General features: G+C 42.2%; 1 protein-coding gene and 1 long non-coding RNA gene across 14 annotated transcripts in view; one reads left to right on the top strand and one right to left on the bottom strand.

Annotated features, from left to right (window-relative positions):
* The window catches only part of TPK1 (thiamin pyrophosphokinase 1), a 244,035-nt gene that overhangs the window by 12,841 nt on the left and 209,962 nt on the right, over nt 1-21,232 (bottom strand). For 2 of the 12 annotated variants that reach the window (XM_080976003.1, XM_080976010.1), the window contains 2 exons: nt 19,111-19,161; nt 16,523-17,914 (listed from right to left, as the gene is read on the bottom strand). The exons of 3 other annotated variants lie outside the window; for them this stretch is intronic. In XM_080976003.1, the coding sequence (XP_080832129.1) occupies nt 17,712-17,914; nt 19,111-19,161 (254 nt within the window). In that variant the 3' untranslated portion in view covers nt 16,523-17,711. Of the gene's footprint in view, nt 1-3,290; nt 3,434-4,170; nt 4,248-16,522; nt 17,915-19,110; nt 19,162-21,232 lie in introns of those variants that run through there. 7 more of the 12 variants (XM_080976005.1, XM_080976000.1, XR_013978378.1 and 4 more) reach the window with 5 other exon arrangements.
* On the top strand, nt 12,776-20,482 carry LOC308460067. 2 transcript variants are annotated; one of them, XR_013978445.1, is made up of 3 exons: nt 12,776-13,053; nt 13,343-13,504; nt 20,354-20,482. It is a non-coding gene; the product is annotated as an uncharacterized lncRNA (long non-coding RNA). The 2 variants fall into 2 exon arrangements; XR_013978446.1 differs by lacking the exon at nt 12,776-13,053 and having other exon boundaries at nt 13,240-13,504.

Below are 21,232 nucleotides of genomic sequence, written 5' to 3' on the forward strand. Positions count from 1 at the left end.
AGCTAAAATCAACAGCCACCCCCCCATAGGAGCAGAAGGGATCTGCCGGATCCTAGCTTATTTAAATAAACTAAAATTGAGGTAATCACAACAACACACTGCAGGGGGATTTCTTGCACATTGTGCTATTACAACAGAAATCTCTTCATCTAACATACAACTTATTTTGGCTTTTAATGGAACACTGATCAATGAAATACAATCATACCTTGGAAGTCAAACAGAATCCGTTCCAGAAGTCCATTCGACTTAGAAAACATTTGAAAACCAAAACGCAGCTTTTGATTGACTGCTTGGAGGAAGGGTTTTTGGAATTCTTTTGTGATAAAGTTGTTATATTGGACTGGAGGGAGTCTGTTCTTGACATTTGTGGAAGGGAAATGTGTGGAAGGGAAAATGTTTGAACTTGAGATGTCTGGTTTAAGATTGGGAAACATCACCTAGCAGAACGAGGAGCAGCTGGATATTATTCTGGACTACAGCTGGATAGCATCCTGGAGCAGTTTGAATATTTTGAGTAATCTTTATAAATACAATTAACAGAGAATCAGAAGTCCTCTTTATTTCTCTCTTCTCTTTTTCTTTTCATTCCCCCCCTTCTTTTTCTTCCTTTAACTACTTTGCTTTTGCTTAAGGTTTGTTTTGTTCTTTGATGCCCTCTGAATTAATGAGGGCATGTACATGAAGGTGATGGCTGGCTGGTGAAAGACCCTGTGTGAGATGCAGGGAAGAGAAGATCTCCCAGGCTGGGAGGCTGGGAGAAGTAAGAGAAGCTCCCAGGTGAAAGCTGGGAGGGTCCACCCCCTTCTGTGTGAGACACCTTGGAGAGGGCTTTGTAATCCCCCCATCTCTTTTGCTTTTAGATTGGTTTGTTCTTTATTGTATCGTATGATGAAAAAATTCAATAAAACATTATGCAGAAAGAAAGAAAGAAAGAAAGAGAAATAAACCACATTGGTCTATCTCTATTGGATATGCAGCAGCAAGAACAATCTTAGTTATCATAAGAGAGCTTGACTCTCAGCATAAGCTGTTGTGTGAAGTGAATTTGGCTTTCATCCCAGCCACTATGGCCATTCTTTCAGTGATGGACGAAAGCTCAGAGGCAGACCATAGTGGAGGAAGGGCTGTAACTCAGTGGTGGAGCATCTGCTTTGCATGCATAAAGTCCCAAGTTCACTCCCTGACACCTGCAGTTAAAAGGATCAGGCAGGGGGATGGAAAGACCTTCTGCCTGAGCCTTTAGAGAGCCGCCTGCACCCAAAGTAAACAGTACTTATGGGCTATACAGACAAAGAGTCTGACCTGGTATGAGGCAACTTCCTATGTTCCAATCTTGAAACCTCTTCATTCTCACAACCTTCATAGTCTCGGCATCAACATATGAAATTATTTTTGCCTGTTGGGTTCTTATACATTTCTCTGTGTTTTGCCATGAGGAACAGACTTACTCAGTCCATGCTATCTGAGTACCAAATGACACATGACTCTTCTATAGCCCTATGGAATGGCATCAGACATGATGCTGTCTTCTCCCCAAACAATGTATGGTCCATGGTAATGTTTACAGTATTACCTGCATCTATTAAGACTTGGTGCCTGCATGGGACAGAGGAAAAGGTTAACAACTACCATCTCTTGATTTAAAAGTGGCCTTAAATCAACTCTCCCCACTCCCCCAGTTACTGTACTAATAGTGATATTGTGTGGAGGGAGAAACAGTTGTGTCAATGGGATGATGGTAGAGTACAGGGCCAGAATGCGCTGCTGAACTTCTCCTTCGTTCTCTGGAAAAATGTGCAAGTTTATGACAACATGTAGCTTTATTTTATGCATCTACAAAACAGTGATAATTCATCATGGCATTAATATAATCTTTTCATCATTCTTTCTTATGTCTGTATTGCGCATAGCAGTCCTGGTACACCTGAGCCACGATTAAACAAATAGGAGCCTTCCAAAAATTTATAGAAGCCTTTAGTTAATATATTTTATCACTCCTGTGCCTGCCAGTAGCACATTGCATCCCCCAGCAATGAAACCTCTGCAGGGCTAGAAAAGCAGGGAAAATTATAAGCAATACAATTTCTGAAATCACAAAAATGATTCCACTTAAGACTTCCCACTCCTATATGAATCATGGATTTAGAACCTGCCAGTTCAGTGCTAGCCTTCTGATAGATTTAAGAGTCAGCAGTTCATACCTATGTGCAGAGGAGGAATTGGAAGTTCATACCCAAAGGCTGGGCCAGAAAATTTATTTCTCTCCCACTATTCTCTCCATTGTATTGCCACACAATCCTATCCCACATCAGGGCTCTCATCCCTATTGTTACCTCTCTCACACATTTTGGTATCCTCTCATGAATATTGTGAGAATATCTTCAGGCAGAGCTCTTTGCCTGGCCTGTTCCCAGAGATGGAGGGGGAAGGAAACGCAAACCTTTGGAATGCAAAGCATGTGCTCTACCATTCAGCCAGGCCCTTTTCCCAATAAAACAGCACCATGTGCATGTAGATAGACAATTCTTTGAGCTTACCATAGTAGTAAAAATTGTAATAATCCATGTTATGTCCCATTAGTCTTGTCATGTTTTATGCTACAGCCCATCATTCTTGCAGATATGACGTGATGCTATGTGTCAGAATACCAACAATTATTTGGTACGGATGAAATGCTGCTCTGCTCCATTTGTGGAGAACGTGGGGTTGCCTGACATACATCAATGGACAGCCCTCATGAACGCAGCTCTGAGTTGTACAAAAATGTTATTAAGACATTCTTAGCCCTACATACCCGAGCAGAAGACTTTCTTTATTAAGAACTGCCTTGCTGGAACAAGCCAACAGCAACCAGCACAGACAGGGTATAAAGGTGGTGGCTTGCTCTGTTTGCACTAAGCATTTAGTATTTGGAAGTGCAGCTGTATCTATTCTCCGCTAACTTGCTTCAAAAAGTGATCTAAGCTAGTGACCATCAAAATAATTACATTCTTGTGAAGAAATACTTCTTTCTTGTCTGACCTGAACCTTTCAGCCAATCGTCTTCACTGGGTTAGCCCCAGGTTCCAGCATTATGGGAGATAATTTATAACCGCATAAACATCTATCGTGTCTCCCTGCCTGCGCCCCTCTCAGAAACATAAAAACCTCAAATGCTTTCTTATTTCCCCCCAATTTAAGAGAGCTACCGTACTTTCCCCATTCATGTGACTTAATAGCTTGTCAGGTGTTGGATTTGGCAATCATATTTTCACAATTAAGATGGTACGGTCCAGACACAGGTTTACCATCTGCCTGTGAGATCCAACTTTCTCAGGAAACATCGTAATAGCTGCTCCGTTGGAGTGCTGGGTATTTTGTCAGTATGGGAGTTCTGGCAAAAACCCAACCTTGCCTTCACTGGAGGCTGCCTTGGAGAAAACTTGGGTTTCTAAGAGGTGAAAGGAAAAAGGTGTATACTCAAGTTTCTGCTCATCACAGTGACTTTTGGCCAACATAGACATCTTCAATTCACGGTACTTGCAGAGATGATATGCCCATCAGTGCCCATTAAACTAAATGTCAAGTTTTGGAATAAGTAAGTGTCAAGCTGAATAGGCAGTCATTAGCACATGAATAACATTGTCCCAATTTCCTTTTTAAGTAGCAAAGAACTAAGAAAGTTTTCTTGTTATGGAAATATGTATCGGGACTGCAACAGTGAGCGCACTGGAGACTAGCTAAGCAAGCGGAAGGACATTCTGGCCTAGGCACAGTCCCAAGGAACTTTAGGAAATTCTATGCCCCCACTTCCAGCAACAATGTGGAAAGAGGAAAAGTAGCCTGTTAACAGTCATCAGGCAGAGAAGGACCAGCTGTGGGAACCCCACACCCGGGGCAAAACTAGGCTTTATTGCACCAGAGTCAAAGACCCAGTCTGGCACCCCCCCATTTGTGTACACTTATACACAGGATGGGAGGCTCAATGGTGCCCCTCTGGAGGCTTCACCCGGGGCAAAAACTCTGGCTAGCCCCCCCCCCCCAGCTCCAGCTCTGCCCCACCCCAGTTAGTAACTGACAGTTGCACCATAACTACAGAAGTCATTTTGACCTCTGCCATCAGCACAAGGGGACAGAGTACTTCCATGTATATTTTAGTGTGCAGTCCTGAACAAACTTACCTCAGAACACTGGGATTTACTTTCAAGTAAATGTGCACAGGGTTGCTAACATGTTGTAAGCTGCCTTGAAGATCATTTGGTCAACTATTGAGATATAAGTCTTTAGAATATATAGTCCAATTGTATGTATTTTTATCCCACTTTTGTAACATGCATGGTTCCTCACACCCCGCCATTTTAACCTTACAAAACCCTGTGGAGCAGTTTAAGCTGAGAGAGAGAGCAACAGGCCCAGTGTTGCCCAGTGAGCTTCATGGCTGAGTGAGGATATGAACCGGGGTCCTGCCCACCCTAGTCTAACACTCTACTTACTGCACCATGCTAAATCCACTTTTGCCTCTAGTAGGTATCAAGATACAAGAAATGTCTGGAGTGACCTATGGCGATAGGTAAGCAGTTGATCATGTTGCTTAAATGAAAACAAAAACAGAAAACCCTACCCATTTTCTATTAAGTCAAGCGTCAACTGCACCTTTGTGCTTAGTGCACACATGACTACAAGCATCACTCATTCATCATCCATCAAGTGCTAACTAACAGTTTAATCATGAGGCACAGAACTTCCATCTAACTTCATAGCAATATTCTCAATGAAGATAACTAAGTCAACATGATTTTGATTAATCAAGCAGCATACTGTGTGAAATAAGCCCTCGCTGCAAACTGCACCTTGGCTCGAAGACCTGCTGTGTTCATAAGTTCTGACACAAATCTTAGGAAATGATACTGTACTGTCAATTGAACTGCTTTGCCATTCTTTGGTTTGTTAAATCTGGGGTGCTCAAAGAGGGGTCATGAATCATACAGAGTCATGAGAAATGCTGTCTTAGAAGCAGCTTCATTAGCCAGAACAGATGAAATAGTTTGGGTTGTGTGGTCAAATCCATACTAACACAACTATTGTGCTTGCTGAACTTGGGCCACGCCGCTCTGGGGTTCACCTGGGCAATGTGCAACATGGGAGAATCTACAGGGCAGTTCATGCAGTCATGTTTAGTGCCTGCTTGTGCGAGTGACGCATTGTAGAGTTTCCTCCACAGCTAGAATGTTCATATAAACTCAAGCACAATGCTTTTCTATCATTTGAGATGTCCTCTTGTCAGGCATTAATACTGTTTAGACTGTGAGAAAAGAATGCTACTGAAAAAAGGAAAGAAAGGTAGGAAAAAGAATATCAGCTCACAGCTATAGCAGTGGCAAAACTTTGTTTCCATCTGAAAATCTCCGTTGGTGGTTGATGTACAATGAGAGGCTTTGGTCCTGAGCCAGTTCCCAGCATCAGACGTTGTAATTAATTGTCAGCTGGCAAACTCACTGAAAAGCCAACGGCTAAGAAGCAAGACTACGGCTCTCGTTCCTAGGCTTCATCTCCACAACTGTGAAATTTTGGCACAGAAATGAAGGTGCTACAAGGCAAAAACTGTGTGGAACCTTTCATTAGTGCTAACATTCACTTTCTGGTTGCTTTTAATGTCAAAGAAACCGAAAAGTTGAATTTAAAAAACAACCTAATGTTCACTGAGGTTGTAACTCTCTCTAAGGGACAGAGGGAACTCACATACAGTGGTACCTCGGGTTAAGTACTGAATTTGTTCCAGAGGTCCATTCTTAACCTGAAACTGTTCTTAACCTGAAGCACCACTTTAGCTAATGGGGCCTCCTGCTGCTACTGCACCGCCAGAGCACGATTTCTATTCTCATCCTGAAGCAAAGTTTTTAACCTGAAGCATTATTTCTGGCTTAGCGGAGTCTGTAACCTGAAGCATATGTAACCTGAAGCGTATGTAACCTGAGGTACCACTGTATCTGGTTAACTACAGTTAACCATACCACACACCACATGGAGTTATCTAATTGTTGTCTGCTCTAAAATGCTCTAAAATGACAGCAAAAAATGGGAATTTATTTAAAGATAACTATGAAAAATGTTGGGCTGAAGTGAAAAAAGATTTAGAAATTTGGTCAAATTTGAAGCTTTCACTGCTGGGCCGTATTGCTGCGGTTAAAATGAATGTATTGCCTAGAATGTTGTTTTTGTTTCAAACATTGCAAATTGTGGACAAAATGGACTGTTTCAAGAGGTGGCAGAGAGATATTTCTAGATTTGTCTGGCAGGGCAAGAAGCCCAGAATAAAATTCAAAATATTAACAGATGCAAAGGAAAGAGGTGGATTTGCCCTGCCAGACCTCAAACTTTATTATGAATCAGCAGCTTTTTGCTGGTTGAAAGAATGGCTGCTTCTTGAAAACACTGACATTTTGGATTTAGAAGGTTTTAACAATGTATTTGGATGGCATGCATATTTGTGGTATGATAAGGTCAAAGCACATAAAGCATTTAAAAACCATATTGTCAGGAAAGCACTGTTTAATGTTTGGATAAGATATAAGGATTTATTGGAAAATAAAACACCAAGGTGGCTGTCACCGATGGAAGCGAAAGCTTTGAAAAAGCTCAATATGGAGGTCAAATGGCCGAAATATTGGGAAATTTTGGAACAAGATGGAGATAGATTGAAACTGCAGAGTTTTGAAAAACTAAAAAACAAAGTGCAAGACTGGCTTCATTATTATCAGATAATGGAGGCATACAATTTGGACAAGAAAATTGGCTTCCAGGTGGAAAAATCAAAATTAGAAACAGAATTGTTAGAACCCAAAACTAAGACTTTGTCAAAGATGTATAACTTGTTGTTGAAATGGAATACTCAGGATGAAACGGTGAAATCTGCTATGATTAAATGGGCACAAGACATTGGACATAATATAATGATGGCTGACTGGGAACAGTTGTGGACCACAGGTATGAAGTTTACGGCATGTAATGCCCTAAGAGAGAATATTATGAAAATGATATACAGGTGGTACATAACCCCAGTCAAGCTTGCAAAAATCTACCATTTGCCCGATAACAAATGTTGGAAATGTAAAGAAACTGAAGGTACATTCTTTCACCTTTGGTGGACGTGCCCAAGGATTAAGGTTTTCTGGGAGATGATTTATAATGAATTAAAAAAGGTATTTAAATATACCTTCTTGAAGAAACCAGAGGCCTTTCTCCTGGGCATAGTCGGCCAATCAGTGTTAAAGAAGGACAGAACTTTCTTTATGTATGCTACAACAGCAGCAAGAATACTTATTGCAAAGCATTGGAAGACACAAGATCTACCCACACTGGAGGAATGGCAGATGAAAATGATGGACTATATGGAATTGGCGGAAATGACTGGCAGAATCCGAGACCAAGGAGAAGAGTCGGTGGAAGAAGATTGGAAGAAATTTAAAGACTACTTACAGAAATATTGTAAAATTAATGAATGTTAGAATGATGACGGATTGAAGTTAAGCGGTTTCTAGCGGTAATGGTACAAAAAAATATGGAAAAATTGGTTTTTAATATGTAAAAATTTAATGTTATAATTTATCAAGACTAAAGATCAGGATTAAAAAGGAGGGAAAGGAATTGCTGGATTAACATATTGAATTGGAATACAAAAGAGGGAGGTATGAGGAGGTCCGGGAAACAAGTAAATGTAAAAGAAGTGATGAAAAGATGGAATTGTTTTTAACTGTTCTTTCTTTTTTGTATTTTGTATTTTTCCTTTTTATTGTTAATTTTCTTATTAATGTGATTTTTTTTCTTTTGAAATTTTAATAAATATTATTTTAAAAAATTAAAATAAATAAAATGCTCTAAAATGTATGTTTCTTATGGCGTTTCCGCGCACTCTGGTTTCCGTCACAGTGTTCTGTTGCGCCAGAAGCAGTTTAGACATGCTGGCCACATGACCCTGAAAGCTGTCTGCGGATGAACGCCGGCTCCCTCGGCCTGAAAGTGAGATGAGCGCCACACCCCATAGTCGCCATTGACTGGACTTAACTGTCCAGGGGTCCTTAACCTTTACTTACTGTATTCTTTTTTTTTTTTTTTTATAAATTTTTTATTGCGTTTCTTTCCATAATTTTGTAGATTCCACACAACACAGAAACAGTAAATACAAGAAACAATTTTTTTTTTTTTAACAAAAAAGGGAAAAAAAAAAGAGAGGTTATAAATCCACTTTCAATAAATCCCTGTTTGGACTTCCCCACACCTTCTGGCTCTGCGTTCTTTAAATTAACAATGTCAGCAATTTGTTACCTTATTTCATACCTTATTGTAACTTTCAGTTGTTATGTATCTAAATTCAGTGTATTATGTCTCAATTTTAAAACCATTAAAATAAACATAACATGTTTGATTCAAATTATCTCATTTTCTCTTTTATCACTTATTTTACCATTTACTTAACCATATTTGCTAAAGCATAGCATTTCCTAATCGTGCACTATCTTAAGATTCATACAGCTTATAATATTTTTGCAAATAGTCTTTAAATTTTTTCCAGTCCACCTGAATTGCTTCTTCGTCCAGATCTCGGATTCTGCCGGTCAATTCAGCTATTTCCATGTAATCCATCAACTGCGTCTGCCATTCCTCCAGCGTGGGCAAATCTTGTGTCTTCCAGCTCTTTGCCATGAGTATTCTTGCTGCTGTGCTAGCATACATAAACAAAGTTCTGTCCTTCCTTGACACTCTCTGGTCCACCATGCCCAGCAGGAAGGCCTCTGGTTTCTTGGGGAAGGTATACCTAAATACCTTTTTCAATTCGTTATAAATCATTTCCCAGAAGGCCTTCACTTTTGGGCAGGTCCACCAGAGATGAAAAAAGGTCCCCTCTGCCTCCTTACATTTCCAGCATTTGTTGTCAGGCAGGTGATATATCTTGGCTAACTTGACTGGGGTCATGTACCACCGGTATATCATTTTCATAATGTTTTCCTTCAGGGCACTACATGCCGTGAATTTTATTCCGGTGTTCCATAACCTTTCCCAGTCTTCAAACATGATGTTGTGTCCAACATCCTGTGCCCATTTTATCATGGCAGATTTAACTATCTCATCCTGTGTGTTCCACATAAGCAGCAAGTTATACATTCTCGACAAAGTCTTGGTCTTTGGTTCTAACAATTCTGTCTCTAATTTCGATTTTTCCACCTGGAAACCAACTTTTTTATCCAATTTAAAAACCTCTTGAATTTGAGCATAATGTAACCAATCTCGCACCTTGTTTTTCAGTTTATCCTGGTACTTACTGTATTCTTTTGATTTGACTTCTGTTTTTGATATTTTTTGAATGTTGTAAACTGCTTAGATAATTTCTTTGAAATATCAAGTGATCTATAAATTATCTAAATAATAATGAGCAAACCAACAAACCAATTTGTGATCCAACAAATTGAAACATAGCCCCTTTGCCTTACATGATGCCCCTCTTGCTGTTGTTGACGCCCATTTGTCTTGAGAGACAATGGAGGGGCGAATTCAAAGCACTGAAGTGACCTCACCAGACCACAAGCCGGAATCGTGTATATGGAGGTCCTAGACTGCCCAGATGTCAAGACCACCCCCCCTCGGCCTTGGAAAGCAGAGCAAGACTTTTGGCACCAGCTTGGCTGCAGGAGTTGCTGAAAGGAGACATACAAGGTGCCATCCAACCATCTGAGGGACTCCACTTTGGATTAGCACAGGGTTTACAGTGAAGGTTTAGGATCAGAGTATTTCTTCTCCAAGATGGGCTACCTTCCCAGGTTGACAAGCCCCATTTGCCCCTCACTTCCCTCTACTGTATGGGGTGTTGGGGGAGGGGGTAGTACCTCTAGATGCTGTCAGCATTCAACAGCAGCCACACCCTGGGAACAGCTTTGAATGGCTGGCTAAACCAGGTGAGGGTAGCTGATGGGTCTCAAACCCTCAGTGAGTGAGGGACTTCCCTGCATGTGAAGACAGGCTCCAGTAGTAGACAGCATGATTGTCCAAGCATTTGATACAAGTTACACCTAGGGGGCTATAATCTGCTTGGAGGGTCACATGCCACTGTGCGTCTGCCATACAGAAGTTGCTTACTTATTTCATACAATGCTAAAAATGATGGGCAGGGGGAGCACAAACTCTTTGGTGGCACACTCTGCGTGCATCCAGGTTATTTGTTTCCTCTATCTAAATGTTCTTTATGGATTTACTGAATAACACAAACAAACCACATGCAATTACCGTATTTTTCGCCCTATAGGATGCACCGGCCCACAGGACGCACCTATTTTTTTTTGGGGGGGGGGGGAATAAAGAAAAAAAAAATTATCCCCCCAGCCGCGACTGCAGCAGAGCCCTGCAGGAACTCCCGCAAGGCTCCCTGGGCTGCAGATGTCTGCCTGAAGCGTGGGGCGCTCTGCTGCAGTGCACCCCGCGCTCCAGGCAGCAGGCTGCTATCCGCAGCTTAGGGAGCTCTGCGGGAACTCCCGCGGGCTCCCCAGGCTTGCTGATAGCTTCCTGAAGCCTGGAGAGCAAGACGGGTCGGTGCACACCAACCCCCCTCGCTCTCCAAGCTTCAGCGAAAGCCTGCATTCGCCCCATAGGACGCACACAGATTTCCCCTTCATTTTTGGAGGGGAAAAAGTGCGTCATATAGGGCGAAAAATACGGTACATCCCACAAGATGGAGAAGGACAAACATTTAAAAGGAGGAAAGGAAGAAGAGAAAGCAGGGAAATAAGTAAGGGAAGCTCATTTCCATTTTAAATACAGTATTAGTTACTCAACTTTTTACCATCCCCCCTCCCCCGGTTCCTGTCCATTTTCTTTGGAATCCAGGAATGGATTTAAGCTTTTTAATCAACACACAACACTGATTTCTGAACAGAGGGGACTCCAAACAGGCCTGCTATTAAGCACGGACTGTTAATTGTCCTTCTCTAGCAAATCACAGCAGCAGTTAAAGGCAGCATTATCTTGGCTTTTGCAGAAATGACCTTTGAAATTATATTAAACATCCATAATTGATTGCACTGATTTCCAGACAATTGTTTTAAATAAAAAAAAGCCAGTTGTGGTCTGCTTTCTCTTTGCTACATGGGAAATGTCCATGGCATGTTTTATTTTGGTTTGCTTGGTCTCCAGAATTGCGCAAATTAATGAAAAACCTTCTAAAACAATCTGTAATTTAATTACATTACAATCATGTTTGTAAACATAATAAAGCAGGTTGCTCACAGAGATTAGGCCAGTTCAAGTGGTGCACCAGCCACATCAGACGTGGAATTGAAATGTGCGGTTGGAAGAGCTGTGCAAAGCAGCACCGGCTTGGGCTCTGCCATTTCAGACAGCCGGTGATGAACTGCATTTCTGAATGATCCCCTACATTCAAAACAAAACAAAATACAACTCTCCCTTAACATTTTCCAACCAAGGAAACAACTTGTCAGGGAACTGGAACAGTTTTTAGATGGGGGCAGACTGCCAACAGCACATGACACCTCTGCAAAAACATCTGCACCAGCTGCTTAGATGCTACCAAGTCCTGAATAACTTGGGTCCAGGATACCTTAGGGCTGCCTGACCCCTTATGGCCCAGCCTGGTCACTGAGATCACCCCTCCCCCTGTTTCACAGAGGCCCAACTGACCTCAACTAGAAGTCCAAGGCTGAGGAACATTCTTCAAGCAGAGATTCAGCTTGACTCTCAGGTCTCTCCGGCAGTCCTTTGTAGCTTTGTAGCTGTTTAATTTTCAGTCATCTGATCTATCTGTATTCTTGATATATTTTATAATATGGCACCAGAAAGAAGACTGAATAAACCCCTGACTTGCTCTGAGAGTGACCTGCTGGTTTGATTGTCCCTATTTTCAACAAATGATGTATCGCCAGTAGGAGTATCTGATTTTTCTCTTGAAGCCTTAAGCAAGGAGAAGGGATGAAGATGTCTTGTGGACAAGAAGCAAACTCGAGAGCGTACTATCAATACAATATCCAGCATCCACCTGCCCACCAGTGAACGAAGGCTGGCAGCATTACACCCCCTGGGGAGGCAGATTTACTGGGAGCTAAGTAAGGCGGAAGTATTTCCCCCCCCTCTTTTGGGGGCCTTGAGGATGCAGAGGAAGACTTTCCTGATCTGAAGGAGGAGGGGCAGGGAGCACCCCATCCTGCCTATCCCCTCTATTCTGAATGGAAAAGAAGGGACAAGACTTGGAAATTTTTTGGGTAGTATGAAAAAACTGAGTCTGGCATGACTTTTCCTTAGGCTTGTTGGCCTTCTTCTTATGCCTAGTATCCACCAGGTGAGGTTCCAGAGATTCCCGAAAAAGAGTTCGGACCCTGAAAAGGTAATGAGATCATAAAGGATTGTGACACAGTGTCAACACCCCACTGTCATAACCAGATTGTCTTGTAGGCCACTGTGGAAGTAGCTAAGGACCATGCATTAATTGCAGAGTGTCCATGGAAGGGTCTGCAGCCAATGCTGAAGCATAGGTCATCTTTTTCAAGGGATCCTTAATAAACTTGGGAATGTCTGCATGTGATCTCATCTCTACAGCTCACTGCTTTAAACACATAAATACAGAGAAGGTGGTGGAAGCCTGAAAGGCAAAAGCATTGGCCTCGAACGCAGGCCTCAGGGACGCTTCCACTCGTTTCTCACATGGATACCTGGGACCCCTTTGCCTTCTGAAGGGAGTACCAAGGATGAAGCCAGGACCACCATGGTGGATAATCACTGGACCTCTGAGGTGATTCAGAAACGTATCTGGAAAGATACAATAGAATGTTTCTTTCCCCATTTGCAAGGAGCCTAAGCTCTATGTGGGGTTCCTCATTCCGCATCCCAAGGTTTCTCAAAGGCCTTGGGGAAGGGAACAGAGACAGGCTTAACTGCTGTGGCAGGAAGAGCTTTGATTGCTTCCAAGGGCCCCCTAGGAGATTCGGGGGGGGGGCTGTCTCATCCTCTGGCAATTGCAGCACCTGACAAGCCTTTTTAAGAAAGGCATAAAAACCTCAGCAGAGAACACCCTAGGTTGGTTCTTAACCTCAATCACTTCCTCTTCTGAGAGCTCCCTCTCTTTATGTCCCCAATTCAGGCAGTTCCCCAGAGGCCACCCCCTGGGCTGCAGTGGCAGTGGCAGAGAAACACGAAAAGATTGAAATAGAAATGAAGAAGCTGGGAGGGGGGGCAGCCAGCAGGAAAACACAGTGAAAAAAACTCACTCAGAAAGGGGATCTAGCAAACAGGATGAAGGAGAGGACTAGACAAAGGGAAAATCCACATAAAACAACCACTCAAGCAAGTGTTTTGCTCCACACAGAGAAAGAGACATGAAGACCCAACCATCCCTTGCAGCAAGCAGGGTCAGTCTGGAAAGACAGGATGACTCCTCTTCTCTGGAGAGCACGTTGCAAGTTGAAGACCCTGCCTGTCTCCAGTAGGGGGAGTCATCCCTATCAGGAATGGCGTCCCCCTCCATCTGGTAAATGCCAAATTCACAAAGTGAATTCTCTTTTTCTTCCCTATTTATGGAACTCTCTCCTTGAACAGGGATGCAGTGCCAACTTTTCTTTCTCTCTCGTTGAGCTCCACATTCATCTCTCCCATTTCCCCCCTTTCCCGTTTGTTTTCCCCACTGTCTATTTTCAACTGCACTCTATTTGGGGCATGGACCTGCTTATTTTTCTTACATGGGCAAGTGGTCACATCTGTCAGTGTCATGGGCACCGGTCACAAACTGGCGGCTGTGGCAAAACACAAAATGGCAGCCATGTCCAAAAGAAAAGAAAAAGAAACAGGACCACAAAATGATGTGTGTATGCTCCTCCCTCAGCCACGCCACCAGAGGGCAGAAAAGTTACCAACATCAGCTACTGCCGCATTTGCTCCCAGAGAGATCTTTGTAGTTCTCCTTCGTTCAGAACAGAAGGCCAAATGGGTGTCTAATCCTGGCATCCAATGATATTTAGACATGTTCAGTGTAAGAGAGGCTAAATTGGTACAAATATGAACTAAGCATGAAGAGCAAATGCTCTCTTGCGCATCATGGGTTTTGAAGTGCTATCTTTTGAGACCCTTTGTGGGCACCATAGAAGGTATAAGCAGGCACCCACATTGGTGATACCCCATAGGACCCTGATGGTGCCATATAGATAAGTACTTAATTCACTTTAAGATTATTTAGGACCTTGTCTTTGCTGTTCCTTGTCACTGGCTCAAACCAGAGCCAAGGGAAAATGGAATTCTGCAACTTCAGACGGCAACACTGCGTTAGAAACCCAGAAGTGAATGCAGAGTTATTAAATTAAGGACAAAGTGCACACGCTAAATAAATAGAAAAGGAAACAGAAGGCAATCCAAGCTGTTGTGCTTTGCCTCACATTTTCAGATATTTAATACCTTGCAAAACAGTTTTATCATAATTCTGTGGTGGCTGGCAGGAATGTATTTTCTTAAATCCCCATTCTACACATGCAGGCTTTTTTACAGCTGGCTTAAGTGATCCAGTAGTAACTGTTTATACTGCCTTGTATGAAAACATGCCAGCACTTGGAAGAGTGCCCTCTCTCCCACTGAGTTCAGCGATTACCAGGGCACTACCGGGGGGGGGGGGGGCAAGCAGCAATCAGCGTGCAGCAAACTCGGCGGGAGCCAAGGATCTCCTCTAAGTGTTGCCGCCCACTCAGGTTCTCTGGCTGGGGACTGTGCACCAGAACTCCTCCCTTTTGGGGGTGGAGGGGGGGCAGAGCACTGCTTCTTGCACTTAGACTACCTGAGGGGGCTGCTTCCCCTTGCATGCTGGGTGGGCTGGTTCCGTCCATATCCATTGGTACCTCACAATACAGAGACACCTTGTTCTTAAAAATGGTCTTTGCCCTCACATATTAGCCGCTCTCACCTAGCAGGTTTTGCTGAAACAAAGAAATCAGTGGGAACAATTAATATGGTCGCTGTTCATTTTCATTCATACAGATACTGTGAGCGCTGTGAGGCACCTGGAAGGTGAGGGGGGACTTATCTAACTTTTCACAGGTGATCAGCTCTTAAGCATATGGGGCAGGTACAGCAGAAAAAGCTATAACAGAACATTGCCTTTTCTTAATGACAGCCCTCAGCTAATACCTCTCCAGCTCAGCTCAGCTCATCAATCATCTAAATCCAGTTTGGGGAGATGATTTCTCTCTCACACAGGCATTGACTGTTCTTGAAGCAACTGCTCACCAACAACATTAGGCCACATAATAGAGATGCAAGCCTAGAAACAAACTGCATTTCTGCAGTTATTAAAGTTCCTTCTTTTTCCAGTTGTAACCAATACAGTCATTAGGAAGATAAAGAATACCCTTCCCCCCCTTGTTTCCCAACTGGGGGCATGTGACCCCCCTGGAGGGCCCCAAGTGAAAATTGTGTAAATGGGGGATCATAGCATGAGGCTAGGGCGCCACAAAGGGAAGTGAGAAGTGGAGATTTTTTCTAAAAATCCTGCTTAGCTGGCTATCTGCTTGGCCAATCAGAAGTGGGTAAGGGGCAGCCCTCCAGGGCCTAGCACTCCTTTTTCCAGGTGCATTTTCTTGGAGCAGTTCTGGTTTGTTTCTGGGAGGGGGGGAGAGGGTGACTGCAGAGGCTTCTGTTTTGACCCGTAGAGCCCGAAATCCAGAACCCCCAGGTCAGGTAAGTGTGGGGTGGCAATGGGAAGGGCTGGGCAAGGGGACCTGCTTGTTTGCCTGGACTTGTGTGTCACCTGGGGCTCCGATGTGCCACCCCCAAGGTAAGTGCCACCGGGGGCGCCCCCCTGCCCCCGGCTACGCTACTGGGTTGGAAGGCCATCTGCCAGGGATGCTTCAGCAGAGTTTCCTACGTTGAGGGGGTTGCAGTAGAAGGATGACCCCTGGGGTCCCTTCCAGATCTGTTTTTCTGCTTCAACAATATTTCATCATGTTCTTACTATTTTATGTAATTGTATTTTGTATAAATTATAAAATTCTAAACAAACATGTTCTATTTACAAACAAAACATTTAAAAGGCTACCTTTCTACCGGTAGGACGGGTTGGGGGGCACAGGAAGGAAACAAGCCAGGAAGGGGCCACGGTCGCAAAAGGCTGGGAAACGCTGGTTTATTGCACACTGCAGAAATGTTTTGGTGTCTGGTGCTGTATAATCTGGTTTGATTTTATGTTAGCATGTGTTGGTGACAACATACAGGTTCAGTGTAGGTGGGAGGGGCTTATATTTTGGATTGTGTTATATTCCAAAATATAATTAACCCACTCAATTTTTCAATAAATGTACAAGCCTCCTTTTTCCCATTTTAACAAAATTAGTGAATTTTATCATACTTAAAATATTTTAATAGGCATTGAAAGCTTGTTAGCTCCTTTTTTCTAGTTGACTCATTATGACAGCCATCAGAAAATAAACTATCATTTTCTGATGTTCCTTGAAGGTTCTTGTTTTAAAATACCAAAAAAGAATCACCAATGGGTGTAAAAGGAGTTTATACGTAATCTGTCCTATCTTCTATATGATTCATTGCTAAAATTCCTTTATTGTAGGACAAGTGCAATGAGAAATTTTGACTCATTTAATGTTGAATGAAATTCTCTTGCTAGTTCATGTTGGTGGGTGAAGCTTGCCCCCTCTTACTACTGGTTATTTTAACTTTTTAAAAGAAAACTCTGGCACTTGGAGACTTAGGGAAGTTAAACAGGAAAAAGATTTTTATTTTACAACTAAATTGTTGAAATAATAGATGTGTCAGGAGACAGAATTTTTTCAAGAAACAGTAAACTTTCTCCCCCCCCCCCTGGATGTTATAGGCTTCTAAACAAGATGGGAAACGTACAGCTTATATTCTCTTCATTTCCTTAAACTAATTGCAGGGGTGGTACAGCTTAGGTGTTAATACTTGCATTCTTAAACAAGGTGGTACTTTCTGTCAGTTTCCTAACCTTCTATAGCTCTCACTCCTGAGGCTCCTCTAGTAGTATAGCAGACCCAGGGGATCACCACACCTCTCGTAACTGGTTTGGGATTCTTCTCTTTCCAGAAGATCACTCTCCTCCTTACTGAGCGCAGACCCAAGTAGAGTCTTCCCTCACATCTCTCTACTCCTGTCCCCAATTCAGCTTCCCAGCTTTTCTCTTGTCTGTATAATCCTAAAAAGACTTAAGAGCTTCAAACTAAGTTCAGAGACTTCCTTCTCTGGATGGAGATGTTCCTCAGAGTGGAGCTTACGTACCCCAACCCTCAACTGTCTTCCTTTTTCCCTCCCTAAGTGCTGACTTCACCCCCTCTGACTAGCTGTACCTGCAGCCAATCAGAAGGAGGCTACAGTCCCGCACTCTGGTGGAATCCTGTTGCACAGCATCACCAAACTCTGGTCTACCAGCACAGTGGATAAAGGAAGCAACAGGATAAGAACCAACTAGAAGGAGTAGGAGCAAAACCCATTCCTTCCTTCAATGATATTAATATTGTATGAAATATTAAAGTTGCACCCAACCCCCATGGAGGCCATTCTCCAGAGGAGGACTGAACTTCTTCAGCAGTTCATGAGGTTTACAAAGAACCCTTATTTGTAGGGACAAGCCCTCATATGCAAGCTGTGAAAGAGTGTAAGAACTGCCCTGTTGGATCAAACTGCAAGCAAGGCATAAAGGCCACAGTTCTTCCTGTGGACTGTGCTCATCAATAGGCACTGAGATGGATGCAAATCCTGAAGACAGAAGCGGCATTTTGGTATTGTGGTATTGGTTTTGCAGAAGAAGTGAGCCCTTTAATTTTCCCATTTTGCATTCTGTTTGTTTGTAATAAGATAGCCCATTTGATGTTAAGATTCATCATTATGAAATCAAGTTCAGTTCTGCATCTCAAGAACTGCAGCTCAACTCCTGCAATTGTTATCAAAAGGGAGGAATAAACAGAGGAATTGGCAAATGCTGAATATATTGTAATGTAATATGCTGTTATAGATTATTTCTGTGCCACCTTTTCAGCCAAACAGCCCTCAACACAGTTCACAAAAGTTAACAGAAATACAATTCCATGCTATATTTTAAGCCCCACACTTGTCGTCAAGAAAGTCAAGAAAGCGAAAGAAATTATTCCTTCCTGTTCAGGATTTGATGGAGAGTACTAATGCTTTAGGTTTATTTCTTTACCTTGCATAACCAGGAGACATTTAATGCACAAGATACTTAGCATACATTAAAATTATTCTAAAAGCCAAATGCTTTTAGCTTTCCGAAATGCAAATCATATTAATGGGAAAAAAGCAAAACTAAACTCAGAGAGCTAGGAAGGCAAATTAAAGCCAATAAAGTTTGCGAGGAAAAAAGACGTGTTCTAAAAGAACTACAGAAGACTATTCTGAAGCAATGCAAATGTCAAAGCCCATACCCAGCACTGATGAATAAAATGCTAAGAGGAACTGTTGCCGGTTGTGGAGCTCTGTCATATCCTGGGACCTCAACACAGTTTATAAAGACTAATTAAACACCCGGTGCTCCCACAAAAAGCAATACGCAAACATTATTATACCTATTAAGTACAAATAAAGCAAAGTTGTGATGTTTAATTACAGAGAACACTTCATTAACAAATAGTTTTTCTCCACAAAAATGTTACATTGTCTACTATGTTTGGAACAAAACTTTAACTCCTTTTTTTTTTAAATTAAGGAGAGATTAATGGCACCTGAATTTGCCAAAGCAGTGAGCCCAGGCATATGCAAAGAGCAGATAACATTAAATGGGTATTTAAACATGCAACAACTAATCAAGAGTTAGAGGACACTCCTGGGAGCAGACTTCCCCCCTCTAAATGCTAATGAGAGGTGACCCATAGGGGTGAAGCAGCATTACATATTTCTGAATGCCGACGCCCAAGAAGTCAATAAGAGAGAAACACACCCAACAGCAACAAGAAGTAGAGGATGGGGTGAGCCAACACCAGGCCGCCAAAGGTGGGAAAAAATCTACCCCTCAAAAAGCAAGACTATAACTCGATGCTGGAAGACACATTCTGGTTTCGGTATTACAAACTGGTGGAATAGTGTCTGGAACTTTCCTCTTCAGGAAAAACTTACTGAAGCAAAACCAGGCTCCTTTATGGCATCTGGTGGGAATTTTGGGCCCACCTGCAATTGTTTCTCAAACAACAAACAACAAAGCAGGGACTCGGCTACATTAATCAAATAACAATGTTATAAATGTGTTATAACAATGTGACACCAGATGGCGTTGTAGAGCTGAAATAGCAACCCACTTTTCCATTGTGAGTTTTACAACGTTTTTTCCCATACTGTTTTCAGAGCAATTTTTTTATATAGCTGTGTAGATCTAGCCTGGGAGAGAACAATATCTGCAAACCTTGCTTCATATCATTGGTTCTATAAATTCTAGGAACTTACTCTTTTCATGAAAGTTGGGAATCTAGAGATTCTCTCCACACCCTTTCCAAGCACCCTAAGGAACAGAATCGAGGGTGAGGCGATGCTGCTGGAAGTGCCAGAAGATATCATGTAAGATGAGTCTTTCAGACTTAATGAGCTACCAATTTCACACAATGACAGTATAAAATAGGAACACAGAGCCAAACACAGAGACAATTCAAAGACAGAGAAATTTCAAACAGAAATTTCTCTCCTAGTGCAGGCATCTACACTGCATCTTCTGATTTCCCAGCCATTCTTTGTATTTCCTTCTCTGGATTCAAACAGAAGGAAGGGAAAACCATTCTTTTTGTTAGGGCAAAAGGGCAAAGTGCAAAGGTGACTTTAAAAGGCTGATCTGTAGGTGCTTATCCAAAAAAATGGAAAACTGCATGAAATCAGAATGTAAACCAATCTTTAGTTAAAATGTGCAAGTAAACCTGAGCCTATATTACAGAAAAATGGCACACTTGCAATTAGTATTCTTAAGGAGACTGGAGAACCTTCCTTGTTTCATTTAAAAATAATTTCAGTACTAAACCATATCAAGTAGAAAATACCTCCTTCAAATTTAAGAGCCATCTGTTGAACATATTTTGACTAAGCAAATGGGACTAGAAATGTACTGATTTGCCAAGTTAACACTTTTCAATGCACCTTGTTTCAGCAGCAACAAAGAGTCTTGTAGCACCTTAAAGAAGAGCAGTTTAACACCTAAAAATACAAAGTGTGAATGCAGAAAACACATCCACAAGCATTCAAATTATATTGTTTCCTGCTTGGCAGGGGGTTGGACTCAATGGCCCTTGTGGGTGTCTTCCAACTCTATGATTCTATGATTCTATATGGGTACAATAATCAGAGAAATAAGATTGACAGTGCTTCCTTCCTGTTTCAGTGGCAATCCTGAGCTTCCTGCTGCATGTGTGAAAAAGCTCAACCTTGTGGAAATACAAAACCAGGAACCAAAAAGCACATAAAACAAGCTTCACCATTCCTGTCTTCAAGACCACAGTGAAAATGTGAACGAGGAAGTTCAGGTTCCTGTTCTGCAGCAATGTAGCATATTAAAAGATTTTGAAGCAAAAGCTTGTTTTCACCCTGATTTGTGTGCTTTCTTTCAGCTACGTTCTGTCCATGAAAGCTTTCTAGGCAAATATGGAACTGTTACTTTGAATACACAAATATAAAAATGTGAAATTCCAATAAGCTTTCAGTCAGCTTGAATGCAATCTGTATTATACATGAACACTATTTGCTAAAGGGTTTATTAGATAACCAACAAGGGGCAGGGAAAGCTCACAAGCATTTTCTCATCTTCACATTTCATAATTCTTTCCCAATGTCCACAATATTTTCACTGTATGCCTGTCTTTTTCTTTTCTGTGTAGCATCAGTTTTCGTAATTTAGCTGGATTTCTCCAAAGCAGTTCAAAGAACAGAATATTTCACTCACATAGATTTTAGTGTGGCAGGCTAGTTTCCTTACAGGTCTTGCAAGTGTCAGCGCTGGTGTGTGAGTAATTCAAGCAAAACCAAGAATACTGACTGCAGAAACAAGGGTAAATTTAAAATTTGAATCATTTTTTTTTAACTGTCCCAGTTAATGTGGCACAAATGGTCAGTGAGAGATCAAACCTGGATCATTTTGGGCCATGTGTAACATTCTTTCCACTGTGCAGGTCCAGGGTGGCGCAAAAAATGTGCACCTCCACTCTGCCCCAGAGTGGCTAGGAGCCTGCCCCCCTGTCCACACGCACCTTGGGCCACTCCTCCA

The sequence above is a fragment of the Podarcis pityusensis genome (genome assembly GCF_964106645.2).
Source record: "Podarcis pityusensis genome assembly, chromosome: 12".
Lineage (NCBI taxonomy): Eukaryota > Metazoa > Chordata > Lepidosauria > Squamata > Lacertidae > Podarcis > Podarcis pityusensis.